Source organism: Pan troglodytes, chromosome 4 (assembly GCF_028858775.2).
Source record: "Pan troglodytes isolate AG18354 chromosome 4, NHGRI_mPanTro3-v2.0_pri, whole genome shotgun sequence".
Lineage (NCBI taxonomy): Eukaryota > Metazoa > Chordata > Mammalia > Primates > Hominidae > Pan > Pan troglodytes.
Genome location: NC_072402.2, coordinates 73,394,899 through 73,421,337, shown reverse-complemented (window position 1 = coordinate 73,421,337; position 26,439 = coordinate 73,394,899). Strand labels below are relative to the sequence as shown.

Genomic DNA, 26,439 nt, shown 5'->3' with positions numbered 1-26,439 from the left:
GTTGCCTGTGTTGTGATAGTAATCTCATCTATTTAGTGGTTAAAGTCAACCAACAACTGATCTTTAATTTATATACAGTAGTCCCTCCTTATCCTCAGGGAATATGTTCCAAGGCCCACAGTGGATGTCTGAAATGGCACATAGTGCCAAAACCTATATACAGTATTTTTCTCATATACATACACATGATAAAGTTTAATTTATCAATTAGGCACAATAAGAGATTAACAAGTAATAAAATAGAATGATTATAACAATATGCTGTAATAAAAGTTATTTGAATGTGGTCTCTCTGTCTCTCTTCTCTCAAAATATTATATTGTACCGTACTCACTTATTTTCAGACCAAGGTTGACCGCAGACTTAATTTCAGAAAGTGAAACTGCAGATAAAGGGGGACTATTGTACAAGGTAGAGACATGGGTTTAAGAGTTAATTTGAAAGACATATCAAATATATAGCTCTACTAATTCTATCCCCTCTCTATCATTTCTCTGTTGTGTTAATTTTTTGGATTTTCAACTGTTTGATAAAAAATTCTCAGCTTAAAAGCAGTAAATTTGATGAATCCGACATGTCTTTATTCCAGTAAAAGACAGAATTATAACTCATCCTAGAACAGAACTTTCATACTGACATCACTTCCTTCTGCTTGACTTTGATCCATTAAATACTTAACTATGCTACCCAGAGAAGAATATAAATGATAAAAAATGCCTTGCTGAAGTGCAAGTTATAGTAGTTATCTTGCATTACCCTGAGCAGAATACTAAATATTTTGATCATTGGGGAAAATAAACAACTTCAAGGGAATATAAAATTTGCAAACTAGTAAATACAAAAGGGTTCAAACAGGCTTTTAAAAGAAAAAAAAAATACCCAATTGTTTAGAAAGTTTAAGTCCTAGTTCATGGCCACAAAAGAGACAGCAAAATCAGACCTAAATGGTAATCTATCTTTTGGATTCCTTTACTGTGAGGCATAAAAATACAGTTTTTATAAGCCAAAGCCAGGCTTTCTCTTTATAAAAGAAGAATTTGTCACAAGAAAGAGCTTATAATTAAAAAAAAATTTAATCAGAGAAATGGATTGGAAGAGCTATTAATCTAGGGATCTTTATACAATCAAAAGGTAGGATAAAATGTATTACAAAAGCTTGTGATTTCAATATTTATTTATTTGTTTTGAGCCACCTCTGGGTTAGAACAGTTGAGTGTTCACAGCTGGTAGAGTTCTCGTTTTCAAATACTTCAGAAGAAGTTCTTAGGACACCAAACAGGAGCCACAATGTTAGACTTCTGAATAGTCACCCTATAAGTAAAATGTATAAGGCTCTCCTCAGGCTGGGTTTGTTATTAATCCAAGATTAAAAGTGTAGTTCACAGACTACAACTGAGAGCCCAAAGACTCCTCATCCACCCACTTGGTCAGTGCCTCATTCATTCTTTGTCGAACTGTCAATACTGCATCCAGTTGGCCACTGTTTGAGCACCTGAGCCGCAGGCACTGGAGACACGGCAGTGCGTTACAGAACCTGCTCGTAGGGAGCTCCAGTAAGCGGACATAAATCCTGAGTTCCATAGCCTAGCTCTTCTCTGGGTGGCTAATCTCACCTAACCATTCCAGTTTGTCAGACTGAGGACTTCTCTACTCAAAGCCTTAAGGGGCTTACTGCTGGCTCCCTATATTAAAATAAGCCTCCTTAGGCCAAATTTCCAAATGGTCCACAATAAGACCCACGTTGTTTCTAGCCCAACTATGATCTATTTTCCTACACACTTCAAAGACCCAACTCAAATTCAGATTCTTTACAAAGCTTTTAGCATCGATTTTTCTGTCTACACTTGCCCTGTGCCCACCCGTGTTATCTTATGGCATGTACACAAGGACATAAGTGACACTCCTGCTTTGTATCCTGATCCCATCCCTTGTACCATATTTAATCTCCTTGATCACAGATCATGTCTTATATTCTTTCCATAGTAACTGTGCTTTCAAGTGGTTGTTAAAGTTGCAGAACATGGGTTTTTATGTTTTTCTTTCTTTTCCTTTTTTGAGATGCAGTGTGGAAGGATAATGCTCAAGGGGCTTGCCAATAAAAATGCTGTTCTAGGGGATACCACGTAGTTTGCAACATGAGTATTATTTGAAATTCATAAAACTTTTCTGTATAAATTTGAGGGGAGTGACAACCATCTAGGACCAATAATAAAGTCTAGGTAATTTAGATTTCTTTCTCTCTTTACATATTTCAGAGCAATTGTTGAAAGAGTTGAATATTTTTAAACATGCTGGCTTTACCAAGTAGAGATAAATCTATTTTTGACCTATGACTATAGAGTCAATAGATAAGAACATGTCAAAGCCTAACCAGCACATAATTAGATCTGTTAGCCTTCTTTTGGTTATCAGAGAGTATATATTTTGATGGTATTTATTACTTTATTGTTAGTTTAACTAAAACTTGAATTCCTATAAATAAAAAATTCTTAGACTTCATAAAGTCTAATAAAAATGAGACTGAAGATTATCCATGTTGTCTTCCATTTCCTTTTTTAGAACATTCTAGAAGTCTACAGAAGTAGATTATATAGGCAGTACTTCCTTGCCTATTCCAGTGGAATTCCACTTCATATCTTGAGTGCTTTGCTCTCTTTGAATATTACTTGTTTGAATGTCATTTATACTTGGGAAGTAAGTGTTCAGATACTGATTTATTTGAGAAAACATCACTAATGGAGGAGAGCGCAAAGTTGACTACAAATCAAAAGGACCTCAGAGTTAGGATGGACCTGTCAGGATAATCTAGTCTAGTATTTTAAAAAGTTTATCCTCAGAACTATAACAAAAATTATGAAGAATGAAAGGTTCTATAGGCAAGTGAGTTAGGGCTCACTGCTAAAATGAATATTAAACAGGCTTCTCTCTTAAAGGCATTTTAGAATGCTACCATGCATTGTGATACTCATATGGTTAGGGTCAGAGAAGAATGCATGAAGTCCCTGCTCCTCTCCATCTCATTTGACCTGAAAGTTTTATGCAGTGAGGATTCACAGGCCTCAAATTCTCTGCAGAAGTCTAAAGGGAGAATTTTACCCAATCTTTGATCCGTTGCTTCAACTCCTGTAACCTTGGTCACATAGGCTTCCATGATAATTTCCTGATACAAGAGAGTCCTTTCTAGACATTTCCCCCCATTATTCTAGACTAATTCTCTTTTTGTCTGTTTATTGCCTTCTCATCTTTTATGTTCAAATCTAGAAACTCATTCCTGCAGAAGCATTACCTGAATCTGAACTAGATAAATACCCTGTAGTAACATCAATTACTAACGATGTGATTAGTTTTAATGTTGGTCTCCCTGCCGGAGAGTAAATTCCATGATGTCATTGATGTTGTGCATCTTACTGCTATGCCTTGCAAATAGCAGGTGCTCAGGAAACTGTTACATAAATAAAAGAAGTTGCAAGAAGTCATTCAAAATGTCATGGACATTTTCATTAGAGGTATGTTTTGGAAGGTCTGAAGACTTGGGCCTAAGTCTTGAATCTGGACCTCTTTCCTTTTTATTTTTTTTTTCTTCTTTTTTCCTGAACCACCATTTTTTTTTTTTAAATTTATAAAGGAAAATACTGTTCTGTTCTTACAGGGTTGTTACAGATCATTCAATATTGAGCAGACTGGATATGGTATAAAATCCTATGAGAATGGGCAGCTTTCTAACAAGGACAAGCTTTGGTGGAATATAACTGAGCCACTTGTTTGTTTTAAATCTTACTTCACACCAAATTTATGCTGCTAAATTGCAACAGACAGAATGCAAAAGAAATGAAGAGGCCAGGAGGCTTTATGATTAACCATCTAACAGTCATACTTTCTTCAAGTAGGCTTATTCAAGGACTATTATTCACCTCCTCCTTCTAATCCTAAGTGATACCAAGAAGGACTACATTGCTGACTTATTGTTCAGGTTTAATCTGTAAGCAATATTAATATAACTGAATTAGTGTGGATAGGTTCCCATGGTGACTTAAGATTCACATTTATTCTAAAAACCATTGACACTTCATTTGCAAAAATCAACAGTCACCTTCCAAGTTTCAATGAGATGCTTAAGATTTCTGGTTATTGCCAATTTGAGTTATAGATGTCATTTTATTACATTGCAAATTTAAAAACAAACACTTACTGTTGGACTATTTAGGTCAGGAGGTGTAGACATGTCCCCAAACAAATCCATCTGGTCAACACCCTTAAAAAAGTATTTGGATTAGATTCAGATGTGTCTACTAAAAAAGATTACTTCGTATATTGTAATCACTTGTTTCCTAAAGTTTAGGAAAGTAGCTGTCACAATTTAATTTCCATTTAACTAATAGATTTCATATTAAGCTGTTTAGGTCAGGAAGTGTAGACATGTCTCAAAGCAAATCTATCTTGTCCACATCCTTTAAAAGTATTAGATTAGATTCAGGTGTGGCTACTATAAAGATTACTTTTCTAATCTTTTTTTGACTACTTTTGTATATTGACATAGATGTTACACTAATATTTTGAAAAACAGTTGTCTCAATTGGATTTTCATATAGATTCAATACAGATTTGGTAACAGCAACATCTACAGGAAGTAGAACCCATGTTCAGATAAGTAAGAACTGTCAAACGTCACATATTAATACATACCGATTTCAGTTTGTTAGTTTGGTCATCTAGAATCATTAGGGCCTCACTCCCATTCTGAAAAGATAGCAAATATTTAAGGATTTAGTTGAGCTTTGTCTATAAAATGTATTTGTCCACTCTATTAGTCTGCTAAGAAGCAATGGTTTTGGTATCATCTTTTAACTAAACATCTTTCATGATCAGAGAAGTCATAAACACATAGTAATAAGCGAGGTGGCGAGAGTGGTTGGGCAGGTAGAAAACAGGGGCTTACGCATGTCACACACATGATTAACAAGAAGTAAAGATGCAATTTTACCTCAACTGCTTTGCTGGCTTCCTCTATCTAAAAAGAAAGATACATATTCAGTGATCTTCATATTCATAGTGAAAGGGAGTTAAATACACAAACAAGTATGCCTATGGTTCACAGGCATAAGGCAAGAATAAGTCTTGTATATTATTTCTGCCCTCTGTTCCCCTCCCCTTTTCATATCAATATAAGGTTTGAGTAGAGTTACTGGATTTAAACTTGGTTGTCCTGTATATTTCCTAGAATTAATATGAATCTCATAGAGAGAAAAAAAATAAAAGCCAGGGAGTGCAGATTAGAAGTGCCTAACCATAAAAATGTATGCATTGCCCTATTGGGAAGAACAGACAATACATATAGAAGCCAAATTTTCAGATAGACCATATTTATGTATAATATTAAACATAGTCCTGAGTACAGTTTTAAGTTTGTTTGTTTGAGACAGAGTCTCGTTCTGTCGCCCAGGCTGGAGTGCAGTGGCACCATCTCGGCTGATTGCAACCTCTGCCTCCCGGGTTCAAGTGATTCTCCTTGCTTCAGACGCCCAAGTAGCTGGGATTACAGGTGCCCACCACCACCCCTGGCTAATTTTTGTAGTTTTAGTAGTGATGAGGTTTCGCCATGTTGGCCAGGCTGGTCTCGAACTCCTGACCTCAGGTGATCCACCCACCTCTGCCTCCCGAAGTGCTGGGATTATAGGTGTGAGCCACCATGCCCAGCCAGTTTTAAATTTAATAGAGCCTTAATCAGGTAGTACTTGCCTTTTTCTTTTCTTCTTCCTTTTTCTTTACATTATAGATAACTTGAAAAAGGTCTTTAAGATCAACAACTAATGGTTCAGCCTGCAGTAAGGGAAAGCACTGTTATCAGTATTTAAATTTTAGTATTTTATTTCCTTTGTCTCCTATCAATTATAATTCATACTGGGATTTTTTTTTAATCTTAAAACGCCTTACTACCCTCTGCTGGCTTATAGGGGATCACCACTAACCCAATCCTCACCCTTAGGTATATAAAAGACAGCAGGGTTAATAAGTATTTAGACAAAACAAGAGGTATCATGATCATATTTGAAGTCCTTTAAGGTTCCTGAGAATAATTCACCACTGTTGTGAAGTCAGTATTCACTTTATAAGAAGGTCCATTCTCACAATCCTGTGGCACACAGCAGTGCATAGCTATCAATGACATTTTTAAAAGATTCCATAGGCCAATAAAAATAGTCATTCTCGGAATTATTATTTAGCCCTCTTACATCCAATTATTTCCAGTAAATCTTTTAGTTGAGTGACAGACACTCCAATGTCCACAGAGGACAAGTCCCCAGGTCTATGTCAAGACTTAGAGCTCACCTGTTGCCCGGTTTTTATGGCAAAAAACTGATGCTGGCCTTCTCCTCCACACACATAACCAAATGCCCGGTTGTCTGTCACATCACGGGCAATGAAAGAAATCTTATTTACTGGATGTTCATGCTCTATTACCTTAAAAAAGAACATAAAGAGTAATTTATTAAGAAAACTAGAATCTATTTGCAGGCTAGCACACCGAAGCCTCAGACACATATATGAAGGCATATATGAGAAGTTTAAACCATTTGAAGAAAGACTTTTCATTTCTGATTGAAGGCTAGAGCATTACTCTTTCTAGAAAGGGCTCAAAAGAAAGAAGAATAGAAAACATAAGTGGGAAGAATGTTCCTTCTTAAAATATTGATACTTTACTCTCCCTGCTTTAAAGACATGATGCCACATAGCCAGGAAGGACTGAGGATTAGAAGACCAAGTGAAGAGGAGACATTTAGCCCTTAAGCCAAGCCAAATAGGTCTACTTTCCCAACTCAAAGACAAACTTAAAAGAACAGCATAACTAAGCTAGAGGAGTGTTCACAGGGATTCATTGACGATGGCTCAGAGTGGCCGAGGAACCATCCTATGTGTTATTGGAACCGTATTCCCAGTATATTCTGGAGGATACCAAATACTGTCATCAAGTGTTTCTCAGCCTCACCTAGACAGCCTAATACATAGTAACATAATGTAGTAATAACTACACTATGTTAATGACATAATGACTACATCAGTAACCAGGAATTATAAGGGGTGGGGACTGTATTGGCTTAGTGTCTTTTCTTCTATTTTTCCCTCCTTTTTCTTGATCCTTTCAAGCAGTTAACAAGGTTGAACTCTTTAGGGATATTTGTAGGTGGCAGAGTGTGTCTTGGCTTTTTGTCCTGAATGTCTAAGATATCTTAGAGTATCTTAGAAAGTTTGAGGAGACACAGAAGGGTGAGAGAAACATGCCACCTTTCTCTGATGGGCTTGGGAAAATAAGAGTTGACAGATAAAGGCAACTGATAAAGAGAGTGGTGCCTGAGGACCCCAGCACTAGCAGGCTGAGTGGGGTCCACTAGGGTGCCAGGGCCCTAGGTTTGCATGGTAGATAATGGGCACTCTAGAAAGGGATGAATAGTAACTGGAGGTCTCCCCACAGTATCGTGATGCGAGAGAGTATTTTATAGCAATGAAAATGAGCCACACACAACATTTTAAAAAACGTGAGTCTTATGATGTTACATTGAGTACAGAAAAAAAATCACAGAAGACTTGATGTATGATAAATAGCTTTCTGATAAGGCTTAAAAACAAGGCAAAATAAGTAAGATTGTTCACAAGTAATAGAACAACAGGAACCAACAAAAACAAGGTTACATCTGTGAGGTGAGAAGGCAGGGAAAAAAGAAATGAAAAAGAGGTAGATGTGTTATGGGTGAGGTTCTAGCTTTAGGTTAGCCGGTAAGTTCACATGTAAGCAATACATAAAAGTGTCACAAACTAGGGGTTAAAATTAATCTAGTTCTGTATACCTGAGGTCAAAAATATATATATATATATATAGAAGTTTTGCTTTATAAATTATATATGTATTTATATTTTAATATATATTTAAATATTTATATATTATATAAATTATATATATTTATTTAATTTCAAAAATATGTATATTTATATATTATAGACATAATGTGAATCTAAGCCTATTAACAGACTTAACAGACTTAGATTCACATTTATTATAGAACACAAATTCAAAATAAAGTATCTTGACTTTTACCTCCTATTCTGTTTTCTGCCTGTTACTTCTGGAGATGTAATATATGCTATATTTGTTCCCTACAGAACTTTGAGAACGAAGAAGGGGAGCCGAAATTAAAGTAGCAAATTGTTGGTCAGACTCAGGTGGTCAGAGAGGTATCAGCAAATGTGAATTCTTACCCCAGTTTTCTCATCAATTATTTTTATCCCAGAAAGGGAAATGTTGACCCAGATCCTTTGTTTGTGTTGTCCCTGAGACCGACCAGCTGCCGCCATTCCCTGATGAGGGTGGAAAAACAAGAGAAGTTGAATTTTTAAAAACATCCTACAATGGTTTTAATATTAAAATTTTCAAAGTCAGTCAGCTTTGTTTTCGACTTGATCTGCCATTGATGAGAGGATTCGGCACTTTTCATCAGGGACAGCAAGACCGCATAGAAGACGTTGAACCAGGGCATCCCTTAGTTAGCTGTGCGAACTCGGACAAGTCACTCTAATTCTCTTGGCCTCAGAATAGTCACTGGTAAAGCTCAACTAGAAGATCTTTAGAGATGTTTCTTCTAGGCCTTGAACTATTGAACAAGTATTATTTATTAAGTCAGTTTCACATAGTGCCATAGTACTAAATTTTTAAATTCAAAAAACAGAAAGGCTAGCGCTAAGGAACACCAATGCCTAAGTAGAATCCTAAATTTTATCAGAACAATTCTCAGGTCTAAAACAGGATATTCCGTGCTCTCCACATACAGTAAGACAAACAATGCAAATATTTGCACATAGCTTTTATAGGAATAGAAATAGGAATACGCTTGGTTCGTCCTAATGTTGAGTTTGCCAGAAGGAAAAGGCATCTAGAGTCCTATTATATTTGATAAAATTAGGTATCTAGGACATCCCTCCAAATATGCAAACACTCACGGTTTCTCAGAAAATGGGGCACTACTGATGGATAATGTGATTAAAAGCGGTTTTCAAGTAATTGAACAATAGGTCAACAAGAGCTTCTAATATAATTCCCTCTCTTGGACTTTTGCTTAATATACAGATAAAGCATTCATTTCCCTTTTACCTTTAGTTTCATCATAGAGTCTTGGCTCATTTTATCCCCTCTTGCATCTGGCACATCATCAATGCCAATCAGCTTGGCCTTATATTTTACACCATCGCCTTTGAACCTTGCTAAGAGATATTCATCTGTCTTTTCAGGGCCTGAGAAAAGAAAGGAATACAGGATAAAGAATGCTAGTTCTAATTATGACCAAATATGCTCTAGACTCTCCAAAATTTAAGTAGTATAAATCCTGATTATACTACAACTGATCATGTATGTAATATTCTATCCTGTCTTATTCTTACTTCCTTTGAGCAAAATCATGTTCCACAATCAACTGTGTATGGAGTTGGGGTGGGGAGAAAATAAACTGTTAGAAGTACAAAATTGACAGCGTTATGGGAAACGTATGGGAATATGGGAGGTGGGAGTTGGGGACATTTTTCATCATAGTTTTTTTTAAGTCTTTAAAGGAATATAAGGATGATAATATACGTATTTTTAATGTAAGAAAAATAAGCTGCCAAGCAATTTACCAACATTTTAAATTATCAATAAGGCAGAAAGGAATTATGCCTAAGTTCTCTTGAAAATTATTAAGATAATTATCCCATCTTTATAATGTCTTTTGCTCCTTTTACAAGGTCTGTGTAGTCCCATTCCCAATGAGTTCAGTAAAATCAAATGGTAAATAAATAACTGAATGATAACCATATAATAATTAACGACTGCATTATTAACTGAACAAGATGCCATGACTGTTTCCCAACTGGACTTAAGTGGGTATAATCGCAGGTTTCCAGAGATGTCTTCTTACACGTGAGATGAACCAGTCTCTTCTCCCAAGGTACAACTTTCCTATTAGGAGAACATGAGACTAAGCTGAGGTTGAAGGAAGATAAGAGCCAGCCCTTACTTTATTCTGAATCTCACATTTCTCCAGGGGTAACCATCTCTAGCTCCCTTCCTTGGCTTCAAGTGGATTTCTCCATACCTTTCTTTTTTTCCTTCTTTGAGGGTGCTTTTGGTGCGGCCTGTTGGTCGGGCTGACCATTGGTTGCACTTGTTTCCACTTCGTTAGACATGGCAAGAAGGCAGGCAGCAAACCTCAGTACCAGTGGACACTTGGTGACACCAGGCGATCCCGATGGAGAAGTCTCAAATAAACATAACCTCCCACAGACACCTGTAGGCAGAGTTTAGAGGCATATTGAGATCAGAACACAGCAGACCCAGACTTTATGCCAGAATAGGCTTACAAGTAGTGACTTTCTTTTGTAGTTCTTTGGACTCATTTTGTTCCTTCTCCTGCTGTATTAGACTGAAGACTGAAAGCAGGGGAGTGGGTAGGAGTGTTTCCTTTGTAGTTTCCAAAATGGAACATGTGTGCCTATTAGTTTTTTCTTTAAGCACTTGATATCTAGTAACATTTAGTGATTATCTAGCTAAGCAGTTTTTATTAGAACTTTCACATAAAAATCAAGTATTAAAGATAGGGATCGAAAACTTGCTAGGCATTATTGCAAAACAGAAATAAATTGAATGTTAAGCCTGGTAAGACTGCAAATGCCATTTGAGATTGGGCATTATAAATTTCAGTTCTTCAGAAAATTGCTTAACTATAAAGGCAGTGACTAGAGTAGAGTTATGAACTGTATCTTATTCACATTGATAAATTTGTTTTAAGTATTAGGATTCTGCATATGATCCCCAGGGTTATCCAAGCACTATAAAACACATCCTTTTTTGCCATTAACACTTATTTGTATCAGGGAAATAATGGATTGAGGGGGGTCCAATTGTGCAATTAATCTAGTACATTTTTATGCTATTATTCAGCATCACCATACTCCAAACAGTCTGTCATGTGCTCTCACAACCTCTGCCCTACCCACAATGTATCATAGTAGGAGAAACAGGAAAATGCAGTCATTGTAACCAGGCAGAAGTGAGCTAACTTTCCAAAAGGTTCTCTCACTTCCCAGGAGCCAATGTTTCTATATAGCTGTAGAGAGAGCTAGGGCGAGTAGATTAACTTTCTACATTGACTGATGACCAAAGGTAAAGAAAAGCTATTCATTGTTTTGTAATCATATTAAGACAACCTGTGGGCTGGCACGCTAACCCCTCCACAACCCTGCCTTCAACAAAAGCCCTCTTCATTCCGTGCCTATACCACCCATTTAAGTGAACATTTTAACTGAAGGACCAAGCCCACCACATGAGAATAACTGTCGTTTGTTAGATACTTAAATAATATCTAAATAAAAAGTAAGTCTCAAGTTTTTACTCAATTTAAATTGCACTTAGCTTGTTTACAAATGTCAACATGTTTTCATAGGGGTCAGTACTTAATTTCTCCCACTGTGAGTTTTAAAAGTCTTTATAATCTGAACAGTCTTTAAATACATACATTCATGCAATCTATGTATGAGTAATGTTATCTGAATTGCTTCATTTGGAGATTTAGTAGTTAATTTTGCTCAAAGACACCTGGCTGGTTGGCAACCAGGGAGACAGTCTGTTTACAGATGAAAGTCTTACACAGTAGGAGACTCAAAGCCATTCTTAACTCAGGACTTAGGTGGGAACCAGGCACTATTAACCTTTTAATTGTATAACTTTAAAAGATTCATAGTAGTCCTGTGAGTATTACTGTATCATATTTCATTTTCCAGAGGGAAGGCTAAGACACAGATATTCTTTTTTTTTTTGAGACGGAGTCTTGCTCTGTCGCCCAGGCTGGAGTGCAGTGGCACGATTTCGGCCCACTGCAACCTCCACCTCCCGGGTTCAAGCGATTCTCCTGCCTCGGCTTCCTGAGTAGCTGGGATTGGGATTACAGGTGAGGGGCACTACGCCCGGCTAAGTTTTGTATTTTCAGTAGAGACGGAGTTTCACCATGTTGGTCAGGCTGGTCTCAAGCTCCTGACCTCGTGATCCGCCTCACTCAGCCTCCCAAAGTGAAGGCAAAGATATTTAAAACGACATACCTGCTAAGTAGTAGAACCAGGTTTGTAACCCAGACTGTCTGGCCCCAAACCAGAGTTCCTCAACACTGCAGTGACAAATCTCAGCTGAGAAGCTGTATTCCAGCACAGCTTCACGTAGTCCTCTTGAAATACACATGTCCATTGCATGGTTTACACACAAGTCTATTTGCTTGTCTGCCCACACACTGGACTATAATCTCCTTGAAGGTAGGAGACTCATTTCTCAATGTCTGGGATATAGATGGCATTCATGTAGATGGTAATGAGGGCAGTTGTAGCTATGCGTATTTTCTTCCTTGCTTGTTATGTGTATACACTGGTATGTATTACCTATTTTCTATCTCTCTATCTTCTCTTTTAATGCAAGTATTTTTGAAGTTAAATGTACAATTTTGTCTTTAGGCAGTGAAATATTCAGATGGGACTGCAACTGAAGTCTAGGGGTGGTTAATGTAGCCCAAAGACAGTAACCGTTTTCCAGAAATGAATGTGATGCCTATGGGGTCTTTGCAGCTTCCCAGTTTGGGGAGAGGGTGAGAACATCTTTCTCTGAATGAAAGACAGTTGCACCTTTGTAGATGGAAACACTTGTGTGGCTGTCGGAGGAAAAGTTGAAAGGTGTGGAAGGGTGTATGTGGATGCTGAGTAGCTGGAGGGGTGATCGGTGCCATTTAAGTTGTCTCAGCTTCAGAACCACCTCTATCTCCGGTTAGTGAAGCCAGGGCTAGACTGTGCAAACATTCCTGCTTTGCCTGCTGGCTGCATATTGGCTCTGCCAGTAAGGTGCGCTGGAGGGAAACTGCCAAGCTGGTGAAGGGACTCGGACATGTCTGCTTGCTCCACATGGACTTCCTTATGACTTGAGACTCCTGGGAGTGTGACTCTAGTAGAACTTCTTCACTCCAGCAGCAAGAGTTTCTTCCTAAAACAGCCCCTGAATCCAGTTTTAACACTTGCAGAACTAGTCTCATCATGCCTGTCCTGGAGACATCAGCATCAGCCCTCTGGCATACTCTCTCCAGGCCAACAGGTCCCAGGCCCTCAGAGCACAGGGACTCCAGTACTAGCTAAGCAGTACTCCCTTCTCAGAGGCCTCAGTATCAGCACCATGAGACCCCCTCCTGCAAGCTTTATAAACTTTGATGGTTCCAATGTCTTAACTTTGTCCCCTCAGCCCTAGAGGTGGTAGCTGCTTTCTGTAGTTTACTTACCCAGTGATGACTTGATCTTCTCTTCTTACTCTCTCAGTTTTCTAGCTAACAACTTATACCTAGTTAACACTTAATATCTGCGGCCATACAACCATGAACAAGCCTGATTTTGGAAGCTAAGCAGGGTCAGGCCTGGTTAGTATTCGAATGGGAATTAATGCTTAACATTAAAATATTTTAAAATAACTGGTGTGGACTGAACTCCAACTGACACAATGGTAAGGCTAATCTGTTTTGATTTTCCAGATCAAAAAACTATTCTTTAAGGGTACCCTAAATGTGGCAGATTCAAGTGTTTCACTTGAATATTAATCCTTATATGCTTTTAAAAACCATATTATTTTGGCTTTCAAGGCTATATTTATATACTTCGATATCTACTTTTAACTTTCTAGGCCCAGAACAAGAACTGCAACAATATATTCCAAAACAGAATACATTCTATTTTCTTCATGGGAGGCAATTGAAGTGTGTGTGACTATACCTTCAGATCTGTCTTGCTTAGGTCAGTATTATGTTGAGTTCATCAATGCATGTGTTGATAGCAGCAGCAAGATGGCCCAGAACTGGGTTAGAATCACTGGCTGAAAAAGTGACCTGGGCTTAAGAGTTTGTTGCCCATCTTTGAAGCCGGATATCATACTTCACTGCAAGGTATTATTTCTGACATGAAAAGACTTAGCTCATTAAATTTGGCAATTTGTATTCTTACATGAGACTATTTTAAAAGAATTTGAGAAGTGCCACAAAACACTTTGAGGGGTTTTGGGGGAGGGAACAGTGGCATCTGGGTTTAGTCATAAAAGTAACACAAGATGTAGCTCAAGACCAGGTATCGAATCTAGCGTTGGCAGACTGGGCCAAATGGAAGGATTCTAAGGTGAGTGGCATTACCTTGCTGTAAGTTTTTATAGCAAAAATTTCTCTGTTCAGATATTTAAATACAGCTTTTCATAGCATTGGAATTGCTTTAAAGGTATTTGATTTCCTTTGACTATATCCTTTCGCCATTTGGGTATGAGCAATTCCAAGGGACAAGGAAGAAAAAAATAAGGAGGAAAAGTTTCTGTAATATAAATTCCCTGAAGAAAATGGATGTGTATGTTGAGTTGCAATAGCCAAGGGTAAGTCTCCATTGTAGGCCATACAATTGAAAATGCATCTATCTCTACTTCCTGAAATGATCAGAAGGTAGACTCTGCTTACAGGCCTCAAGACTACAAACCCCTTTACAAAAAAAATGTTCAAGACTTATTGCAAGATTTTAACAAAAGTGTATATCCAGTTATGCATACACCAGAGTGATAATTCACATTTCTCCCAAGGTTTAAAGAGCACGTCCCCATCATAGACTTGTCAAATAGGCAAGTTATCATTTAACATGCAGTGGGTAGAAGGCAGCTCACTTACAGACTTAGATCCATCTGTAGAGAATAATTGGTTTAAACTTAATAGTCAATATTCAAATGTAATGCATTTGAATATTGTCACTTGCATCCATAAAACTTTTAGCAGGGTTTTTAATGAGTTGAATTTTAAAAAGGGATTGGGCCTGGAAAAGGGATCTGAGGACCAAAAGTCCCCTAGTTAATTCCTTTGATTACCTTTCCAAACTGGGGCTCTGTTGAAGAAAGTGTCTAGCTTATGTTAAGCAATGGGGTCTGTTTGAAAGCTCTAGGATGGTAAAAATTTCTTACAAAGGGAAGCAAGTGAGTGCAGCACAAGGAGGAAGTATACAATTTTCTCACTCGTTGGGTGTAGTCTCAGGTCCCTTCAGTTCAAAAAGTGCAAAATTAGTCAGGAAATACACCCAAGGGGTGTTATCACAAGGCAAGGATTACAAATGAAAGATCAAAAACATATAAAAAGGCTCACAAGCACAGTTCCCCATCTAAAAATAACTAGTTTGTTATCCTGGTTCTCAGGGACTGGCTGTTTCCTTCATTAGAAGATTGAAAAGAGAAGATGACACATGTAAAAACAAAGGAGGATCTAAAGTTATCTTATAGTCCTGACTCCTTTTTAAGGCCTCAGATAGAACAGAAAGCTGTAAAGGAAACTCTGCTATATTAATAAAATTAGCTTCCATTTAAGCGAAGATCTCTAACTTGGATTTTGGACTTAATACAAATCTCCCTGAAAGAATGCAGAGACTTCCCCCTTCTGTGGGACTAGCATCAGATGACTGCAAGAGATTCTGGAGCTTGCAACATCTCTCCTGGTTTCTGAGAAGGCTCTGAGAAATTTATTCTGGAAGACTGCATGAGTCATCTTAGAATGACTATGGGCTTTGCAATAATAAAAATCAGCTATTGCTTAGTCCTTAGTGATTCATATAAAATGTCTAGTGTTTTGAATCCTTCAATTGCCAGCCTGGTGGACAATGATTAGTCTAGGCTTTGTAGGGGTAAAGTTGGTTGGCACTTCTTATATATCCTTATCCTTTCTACCAGTAGGAATGTGTTGGCATCAGCAATGGTACTACTTAATGATTCCAAGGTTTTGAAGCAATATCATAATACAAGTGTCAACCATCCTCCCCTGTGACTCCCAAGCCTACCTTCTTACCCTAATTATACAGAGCAGGCAGGAAAAGTGCTTTGCCAGTCTCAAAATGCTGGTAAAAGGAATAATTTGAGTTAAGGACTTAGTGGTAGCCCCATTCAACAGATGGTAGGGAATTTATTTTTAACATTAAGGGGAATGGGACAAACACCTAGTATACCAACCACTAAGAACACTTATTCCGAAAGGTCTATGAAACAGAATGTCTCTCTCTCTTTTTTTTTTTTTTCTTGAGACAGAGTTTCACTCTTGTTGCCCAGGCTGGAGTGCAGTGGCGCAATCTCGGCTTACTGCAACCTCTGCCTCCCAGGTTCAAGCCATTCTCCTTCCTCAGCCTCCCGAGTAGCTGGGATTACAGCCACCCACCATCATGCCTGGCTAAGTTTTTGTATTTTTAGTAGAGACAGGGTTTCACCATGTTGGCCAGGCTGGTCTCGAGCTCCTGACCTCAGGTGATCCACTGCCTCGGCCTCCCAGAGTGCTGGGATTATAGGTGTGAGCCACCGCACCCGGCTGAATGTGTCTCTATTTTATGAATAATGAAATGGACACAGCAACAGAAAATCAATCCGTCATAAGCCATTAGGCTCAAAGTGAGCGTAGTCTGTGTTTCCTCTTCTCTTATATATACTGTCTCTCTTGTCTTTTCTTGAATCCCACTGATTTTAACCTGGATTTTATAAGCTACTTTCAGAAAGTCATCATCCCACTGACATTAACACACCATTAATTTTTAGCAAGAAGCCACATATAATAGACACAGGGAAAGGAATTAAGGAGACTCAAGAAGAAAGCAACATAAACATATTTGTTTAGAATGTCCAGTACTTTGTACTGGACAGAGAATGTGCTTCCTTGTTTCTTTGAACTTTCTGCCTGCCTCAGCTAAAGTGCAGAATTAGGACAACATGTGAAATATTAACCTCTAAGACAGACCTCGGGGTCCAAGAGGGCAGCAAACAGCCTTCACTGCTATCTTCAAAGTAGCTCTTTAAGAATAGGGGTCATTACCAGCGATGCTGTAGCAAAGTTAGACTGTTTCTGATACTTTATGCAAATCCTTCCTTTAACTGCTTGTTTGGATTCTTATGCTTTTAGGAAGGCTCTTCTGCTCTGCAAAGACCAAACTGAGCAGACAGTAAGATTTTTACAGCCTGTTTCACTGAGGAATGAGACTATGCTAATGCATACTGAAAAGGAGTCCTTAGAAGATTTTCTTGTAAATGCTGACACTGCTGTAGAGGCCTCACTAACAGAACAAGCCCGAGTCAATGAGCTATCCACAAGTTATGCATTTACAGCGAGGAGGTATCACTGCCTTTAATCTTTGAAAATGATATGGCAGGACTTAGAGGACTTAGTAAATCTTGAACCAAGATGCTTTCCCTGTTTTGGAACCAAGTCAGACCAGAGTTAAGATTCTATCAAACAGTTAACTTTGGGTAGAGGTGGGATAGCATAGCAGCTAATAGCTCAGGCTTGTGAGTGCCACCCACCTAGGATTCATCATTTCCTGGCTCTGTGGCTTGAGGCAATTTATCTAATGTTCATTTCTTCATTGGTAAAATGAGAATATAGTTTGCTGAGCTATTAGAAAAAAAATCAGTAAGAACTTACATAGCGACAGCTGCACCTGGCTTAGAAAGTGCTTAACAAATGGTAGCTGTATTAGTCTGTTCTCACACTGCTGTTAAAGACATACCTGAGACTGGGTTATTTATTTATTTATTTATTTATTTTTGAGACGGAGTCTTGCTCTGTCGCCCAGGGTGGAGTGCAGTGGTGCGATCTCGGCTCACTGCAAGCTCCGCCTCCTGGGTTCACGTCATTCCCCTGCCTCAGCCTCCCAAGTAGCTGGGACTACAGGCGCCTGCCACCATGCCTGGCTAATTTTTTGTATTTTTGAGACTCGGTAATTTATAAAGAAAAAGAGGTTTAATGGACTCACAGTTCCACGTAGCTGGGGAGGCCTCACAATCGTGGTGGAAGGTGAAAGGCACATCTTACATGGTGGCAGACAAGAAAGACAGCCAATCGAAAAGGGAAACCCCTTTTAAAACCATCAGACCTCATGAGACTTATTCACTACCAAGAGAACAGTATGGGGGAAACTGCCCCCATGATTCAATTACCTCCCACCAGGTCCCTCCCACAATACATGGGAATTATGGGAGCCACAGTTCAAGATGAGATTTGGGTGGAGACAAAGCCAAACCATATCAGTAGCTACTATTAAACCAAAGCTAGGTCACAGAAGCTATGTGTTGTGTAGTCTTGTGCTCTTTCCAACATTGCATTTCCACAGTAAGTGTTTAAACACTTTTAGAACAGTAAGAACCTATGCTCAAATGACTAATAAGTGGAAAGGTGGAATGGTGTAATACTTTATTTATTTATTTATTCTGAGACAGAGTTTTGCTCTTGTTGCCCAGGCTGGAGTGCAGTGGTGCAATCTCAGCTCACTACAACCTCCACCTCCTGGGTTCAAGTGATTCTCCTGCCTCACCCTCCCAAATAGCTGAGATTACAGGCATCAGCCACCACACCTGGCCAATTTTTTGTATTTTTAGTAGAGACAGGGTTTCACCATGTTGTCCAGGCTGGTCTTGAACTCCTGACCTCAGGTGATCCATCTGCCTTGGCCTCTCAAAATGTTGTAATTACAGGCTTGACCCACTGCACCCAGCCTAGTATTTTAACTAGTAAAGCCCAGGTGGAAAAGTGAGATGGTTTGCCAGTGTAAGAGCCACCTCCTGCTCAGCTCTGCCTTCTGAGCCTACAAAAGTTGGGTTCTGATAGAAACAGACTCTGGGAACAAAATCTACTCTAAGTTACCCAGAGATGCCTGTTCCAATGAATCCTGAGTTAAAATTCATGCCTACATCATTATCACGGACAGTTTAGAAGCTCTGCTTCACATCATCTGGGAAAATTTTACTGTGGAATTCTTAAAACATTGATATTCATGGCATTCCCAGATAAATTAGATCACAGTCTCTGGGCATAGAGACCCAGGTATCAATATATTTTAAAGATTCCTAAATCATTTCAATATACTGACCTATGTGAGGTGCGATGGTTTACTTTAACAACGCTTTATCTGCTTAAAGAAATACCAAGACTTGAGCTGAAAGAAAAATAGAGAATAATTTGGCCACATCATTTTATTATAATGATTAGAAAACTGAGGGCAAGAAAGAGAGTTTGACTTGTCTAATTGTGAAATAGCTGGAGGGGACAAAGCTGGCACCAGGAAAGATCTAGCATGAGACTGTAATGCCTTATTTCTAGAGATTACATGTGTTTGTTTTTAAAAACCATTTTTTAAAAACAGGATGTACAAAGCCCATTACATGGGGACTGAACCAAGAATGCCTTCCATTTAGCAGATATACCAAGCAAAAGAACAAGAAGATAGCTTAGCAGGGTAATTTGAACATGGTATTTTATAGATGTTTTCTGAATCAAAATAGAAAAAGGATCTTACATGCTCTCATTATACATTGTCACTAGATTCCTTTTTGCCTAGGTAGCAGGAGTTACTTGGTCAAACTGTCTCATTAATATTGATTTGGCTGCTTTGCCTAGGTCTGAGACTTGCAGATCAAAGCATTTAAATTTATTTCGGTACATTCTCTACTATTCAGTGTTTGGCCTTTTAGTTTTAGTTTTTTTGGATTTTTTTTTTTTTTTTGAGCATGATAGGAAGTCTAAGCTCTTGAATTGGCAACTTTCAATACTCTGGACTCATTATAACCCATCCTAATTTTGTACCCACCTCTACCCATTTTGTTTTTTTTAATAACTTGTTATTAAGAATGTCTCTTATTGGAGCATAAGAAACAGTCCTCTCCTTGTGATAGTTTGCTGAGAATGATGGTTTCTAGCTTCATCCATGTCCGTACAAAGGACATTAACTCATCGTTTTTTATGGCTGCATAGTATTCCATGGTGTATGTGCCACATTTTCTTAATCCAGTCTATCATTGTTGGACATTTGGCTTGGTTCCAAGTCTTTGCTATTGTGAATAGTGCCACAATAAACATACGTGTGCATGTGTCTTTATAGCAGCATGATTTATAATCCTTTGGGTATATACCCAGTAATGGGATTGCTGGGTCAATGTTCTCACTCATCGGTGGGAATTGAACAATGAGAACACATGGACACAGGAAGGAGAACATCACACACCAGGGTCTGTTGTGGGGTGGGGGGAGGGGGGAGGGATAGCATTAGGATATACCTAATGTTAAATGACGAGTTGATGGGTGCGGCACACCAACATGGCACATGTATACATATGTAACTAACCTGCACATTGTGCACATGTACCCTAAAATTTAAAGTATAATAAAAAAAAAGAAAAAGTAAAATTAAAAAAATAAATAAAAAATAAATGCACGTTTTATTATCTAAAAAAAAAAAGAAAGAAAGAAAGAAACAGTCCCCTCTATAAAGAACGTTTAGAAGAGTTTAAACTTCAAAGAAGCTTTATGCATCCAAATAAGGGCACATTCTTTGTTTTTGGATTTTGGTTTTTGGGTTTTTTTTTTGAGACAGAGTCTTGCTCTGTCTCCCAGGATGGAGTGCAGTGGCATGATCTCAGCTCACTGCAACCTCCACCTCCCGGGTTCAAGTGATTCCCCTGCCTCAACCTCCCAAGTAGCTGGGACTACAGGCGCCCACCACTAGGCCCAGCTAATTTTTGCGTTTTTAGTAGAGACAGGGTCTCACTATGTTGGCCAGGCTGGTCTCGAACTCCTGGCCTCAGGCAATCCACCCGCCTCGGCCTCCCAAAGTGCTGGGATTACAGGCATGAGCCACCACACTTGGCCTTTAGACGGGGCAGTGCCACTCAATTCACGGCAAGTGTCTGAAAGTGTTCACAAGTTGAACAGAAGTATTAAGGTTATGATCAATTTTGCAATTGTATTTTTGCTTTGTTGTTTCAGCACAAGGGCTGTTTGAACACTTAACTGCACTAAAGTTGGAAAAAATAGAAAGTGTAGTCTTCACAGTGAGAACATGTTCTGGCCTCTCGGCAAAGCTGGGTGTAAGTTAATATGCTTGTATGAACACAGACATGCAGAGACGATTGATTCTAGAATCCCTCTTTACACTTATTCAGCTTCTAAGAAAGAGAGCAGTGTCAGAATGTCCTTTTGGTCTTTTGATCACGTGGAATTTTTGTGAATATGGACATATGAGGCTTGAGGTTGAATTAATTGGCATTAGAGAGTATACACCCATTTCAGCTTTAATGTGGGAGAAGAAACATATTCCACCCCAGTTCTCAAGTATAACCTCCTCTGGCTTAGACTACACAGAACAGGAATCCAACTTTCTCCTTTAACTCACTTCTACAAAGGAAAGGAAGTGACACTGAAACTTCAGGGAAACTACAGAGGTTAAAAATCACATTTCTGTCATTGCCTTACATTGCTGGCACTGAATCATTTGGGCTATGACCTGCTTTACATCAGGGTCCATTTGGTACGTGAGTTTCGTATATCTCAAGCAAGCTGGGTAGGACAATGTTGTGGGCACAACTTGACAAGGAAAAGACAATGGGGAATTACAGTCTAGTGCATAGCATGCTGCAACATAGCTTTTGCAGAGCTCTGTATTTGGAGGTTGCTAGGCACCTATGCCCATGCATAATTCTTTCCTTATATGGTATGTCTTTCCTTATATGCTGTTCTCCATTTTGTACTTGTCCCTGGGAAGTGATGTAGGGAAGAGAGGTTGGCAAGGTAATGACTACATCCTTGAGCCCAGAGTTGTGATATTAAATGTCATCTCGAACCACCTCACTAGCTGCTTCTCTTTCTACTTAGAGAAATATCAAGTCACCTATGGAAGAAGCCATGAGTGATTCCCATTACTTCTGAGGAAAAGCTATTATGAAACCATTGTTCTGGGAAAAAGGATAATATGGCTTTATTATGGGGTTGGAGGAGTTTGGCAAAGGCTACTCTTTCCCATATACTTTAGGCTTTAAAGCTCAAAGGTATCTGGGAAGCTGGTGAACAAGTCTATAGAGTAAGCTGAGGCACTTCTGGGAAATGATCAATGGGCTGAAGTGGTCTGACACAGTGGGGAGGGCCCAAGGGAAGAATTCCCATAACAGGAAGGTGGGCAGTCTTAACTAAAGACCTGGCACAAGCATAGGTGTCCAATCTGACCCAGCCAAGCAGACTCGGGCAGCATGGGCATGCCTTGGTGCAGTGGCTGGTGGGTGGCATGCATTATCACACTGAAAGAGCCGTGTGACCAGAGGGCTGTAGGGACATGGCGGAACTCTACTGAGCACTTCCCATACCTGGAGACACTACTGCAGGACCAGAGATGGCCAAACCTGCCCCGCTCACCAGAGCACTTTCTTCAGTGGCTAAAACCCACCAGGTTTTGGTGGTAGCCCAGTCACTTGCACTAGGTGACTGTGATGAGGCTGAAGACTTCACACCATGGTGACAACAGCAGGAAGGGACCCTCATAGGAGACCCCAAGACCAGGAAGGCTTGGTATTTCTAGTTTTGAAGTGATATTAATCAGAACATATACCAAGAAAGCACTTTTGGAAGAAGATTTTAGAAAGCTAAAGTGTTCATAGGCAACTGGAATGGGTCAATAGAATAAACCCGTTTTAAAATTTGAATTTAGAAGAACTTTATTTTGTATCATTAGATGGTAAAGTAGGATATTATATTTCATTCTGCTTCCCTCCCATCCTAAATCCAAGGGCATACAATTTTCTAAAGAACGAACAACTTACATGAAAAATATTAGAGTTTTAATGTTAAAAAAAACTACTACTGACATAGAAACCTCTAGAATTTTTCTATTGCAGTGTCTTTGGGGCAGTGACTTGAAGAGAAGCACTCTGGAACTGATACAAAACACAGTAAATGCATGAGTTTTACTTTAAATTTGGCATCTAAATATACAATGTATTATGCTTGATCCTGGCAGGAAAAGGTAGTCAAAAAGTTAAGACTCAGAGGCAACGCACTCACACCATTCATAGCTTTTACTACAATCCTCCCTCATCATATACTTACCCAAACTGACCCAGCAAATGTTTTACTGTTTTCATGTCTGTCCTTTCTAAGCTAGGTTAGATATTTCTACCAAAAATAACTCCTCTTCCTATTTCCATGCTAGGTTTTTTGTTTGTTTGTTCTGTTTGTGACGGAGTCTCGCTCTGTTGCCCACGCTGGAGTGCAGAGGCGCGATCTCAGCTCACTGCAACCTCCGCCTCCCAGGTTCAAGCGATTTTCCTGCCTCAGCCTCCTGAGAAGTCGGGACTACAGGTGCTTGCCACCATGCCTGGCTAATTTTTGTATTTTTAGTAGAGACAGGGTTTCACCATTTTGGCCAGGCTGGTCTCAAACTCCTGCCTCAGCCTCCCAAAGTGCTGGGATTACAGGCGTGAGCCACCATGTCCGGCCCACCATGCTAGTTTTAAAATGAATGATACAAATAATCTTGGCAGTTTGTTCCTAGAATATACAACATTAGGTTGTGCATTCTCATCCCCGTATGAAATAATCCTGAATTAAGTCAACATAGATGTGCAGCATACCTCACTCGTGGACTTCAGGATACAATCATTTCTTCATCCACGTCCCTCTGTGACTTCACCTATGACGCATATGCATATAAATCCTAATTATTAAATACTTCCCACTTTCTATTCAAGTGCCATGACAGTAGTCAGCTTGAAAGTCTATGCAGATGTTAGAAGAGTTTTTAAAAAGCATGTAATTTAGAAGCATCTGTGCTATAAACATTAAGCTATAAATGAAGGGCTACGTACACTAGTAGAATTATTTTATGATATATACCACACCAGGGCACTTTAAAACAAGCAGGTAATCTTAAACTTCTCCTCTTCCGAAAACCAGTGCAAGAAATACTGCCTGATATTTGGTTTCTTCTTTAATAGCCTGGCTAAATTATATAAAATCCCAATGTGGTTTCCCTTTCCAGGAAAAGCCCCATATTTATATAATCCTCAAAGCCATTGCTTGAGTGTTGCTGTACCCTTTCTTGCAACTCATGTTTCAAGGACACACTGTTTAAAGAGTTTGAAGGAAGAAGAATCCAGCTGACTTGTAAATCAGCACAGAGCAAACTAGGGTGTACATAGTGATTGTATACAGACAGGTGGAACGTATTTTTTGTTGCATTTCTGTATAGAGAGCAAAACCATGAAAACACTTCTTACAGTTATGCAGACTCAAAACAAGATCAGTTTAACTAATCTAATTCGAATATGTTGTCTCTAGGTTCTAGGTGGCATGTCCTTTGTTTTGATATTCAACCTACCCATAGAGTTGGCATTAACCTTCCATGAGAGACTTGCCGCTGGGTCACATTTCCACATCTGATATGATCTATTCGAGTTGGGGAAGACATCCACAACCAACATGGCAGTTAGGCTTCATCTCCAGGAATATTGGTGGCCTTGCTAATCCCAGTGGCTATGAATAGCTATGTTTGTTTTGATTTGAAACTGCTTACTATTTACTGTTATCTGGTGTGCTCAAAATATTATCATTTAAAAAATGGTTCTTCATGATTTAGTTAATTTCCTTTAGACAAGACGTGGTTGCTTTCAAATTAGATGAAGGAAAAAGGAGTCATTTAAAAACAAAAAGTGACTTGATATTTATTTGTCAAATTTCAGGTTTGCAGAGAACCAGCAGCCTGACAACCAGCCATCTCTCCTCTTGATACCAGTGTTCAAGCAGGCTGAAGGTCAGAATCTTGGCAGTTTGTTTCCTAGAATATACAACATCAGACTGGGCTTCCTAAAAGTCCAGGAGAGTTCTTCTACGAGTAAGAATATATTCCTTATTTGCTTATTTCTTGGTTACTGGACAAATTAGATAGGTTAATGGATAAGAAACCCCTGGGTAATTTTCGGTTTTTGTATACAAGGGAGAGAGGTGAATTTGTCAAATTGGTGTCTTGCTTTTTGTGATCATATAATAATACCACATGAGTCGAATTCCAGATCCAAAAGAAGGCCTCCCAATAGTTAGCCTACCTGCTTGAAATTGTGCTTATGATTATTTAAAAAAAAAAACCTCTAAAATGCTGCTGCAGATTGAGTACAAGATGAACAAAATTGGCAGAAATGCACAAGTATTCTTGAGCTAAAGTTCACATCTGTCATTATTCTCTCATCTGTTGGGAAATAGTATTGGAACAAATATGTTTTGTGGGAATAAATAAATGCACTTTTAAACTGAGGGATGTAAAAATTCCAAATGACAGTATTCTAGTTTATACTGAAGTAAACAGATTAGTTGTTGCACAATTGGAGAATTTACATTGAACAACAAAGTGTTCTAATGTATTGAAATATCTGTATACAGTTCAGTAACTGCAGAAATAGATGAGCATAGAAAGGTTCACTTATTAATACAATAAAACACCGACTTAATATCAGAATTTTGCTTATAAAGTCTGTAAGTGAGACAAGTTTTGTTTCATGAATTCTTTATATAAATCCAAGTTTACATACCTAAAATCACACCTGTTAGTATCATGTAAGTAATCACCATTGACTGGTCTACCCTTTCACAAACATGGCTAGACATCTATCTTTGGGATCAGGAAGCACACTCAGCAAGTTTGGAAGCATAATTCAAGGAACCTTGTGTCTAGTAGAGATTTCAGAAAAGAACCACCCCTTGGTGACCCCAACCATTAAACATTGTTCCTAATCCAGAGAAGACCTCAGGAATTCAATTTCTATACCACTTTTCACAAGTCATTTAGATGACCTCTACAGATAAGATTAAAGTGAATGATAGTGTTTCAGAGAACTAAGACTTCTTAGGAAGGAATATATATTAAATAGCTCACACATCTTCTTTCTTGGTTGTAATACTCCAAGAACACAAGGACAGATCTCAAGTTTCACCTTAATCTGTACAGATTTCAGAAAGTTTATTCTAGGATTTATAGAGGGACTTTGAAGATTTTCTAATATGTATACTCCACTAGATTGTTTTCTTTAGTCATCTATTTTAGTCATCTCTAATTAATCCAGGGCTGGGGAAGGGGAAAAAATAAACTTTGTATGAGTTGCATAAAAACAAGATATCCTAGAAAAGCTACCTGGTTATGTCATCAGGTAACAGTTTCAAACGCTCAAGTCTTGACTACTCCATTTACATTTTTTAAGATAAGCTCTTGAGATGGTATTAACCATTTTGGTATTAACAAATTTTGAGGATCGTAGAAAAATCTAGTTTTCTTTCCCAAAGGCAACATCATATTCTTTTTACTTTTGATCTGGACATAATCTGTAAGATTGAAGTAATTAGTATCTTAACTTTATATTAATATGAAGTAATAGCCCATGCAAGATGTTGTTTCTTATAAACCTTATACTACTGGCCTGATAAACAACTCTGTTGGGATATTTTAAAAGGCAATGCATTAATTAAACAAATCATCAAATCATAGGGTACCAAATAAACTGCTACTTCCCTAAGGGCTTAACTTATTTGACATGAAAAATTTATATAC

General features: G+C 38.5%; 1 protein-coding gene across 4 annotated transcripts in view; it reads right to left on the bottom strand.

Annotated features, from left to right (window-relative positions):
• Positions 1-26,439, bottom strand: part of DAB2 (DAB adaptor protein 2) — a 53,551-nt gene that overhangs the window by 12,449 nt on the left and 14,663 nt on the right. For 3 of the 4 annotated variants that reach the window (XM_016953365.3, XM_063811266.1, XM_063811267.1), the window contains 8 exons: positions 10,116-10,307; positions 9,140-9,279; positions 8,251-8,349; positions 6,328-6,459; positions 5,737-5,817; positions 4,982-5,008; positions 4,684-4,737; positions 4,190-4,252 (listed from right to left, as the gene is read on the bottom strand). In XM_016953365.3, the coding sequence (XP_016808854.2) occupies positions 4,190-4,252; positions 4,684-4,737; positions 4,982-5,008; positions 5,737-5,817; positions 6,328-6,459; positions 8,251-8,349; positions 9,140-9,279; positions 10,116-10,206 (687 nt within the window). In that variant the 5' untranslated portion in view covers positions 10,207-10,307. The remainder of the gene's footprint in view (positions 1-4,189; positions 4,253-4,683; positions 4,738-4,981; positions 5,009-5,736; positions 5,818-6,327; positions 6,460-8,250; positions 8,350-9,139; positions 9,280-10,115; positions 10,308-26,439) is intronic. The other variant, XM_063811268.1, reaches the window with a different exon arrangement.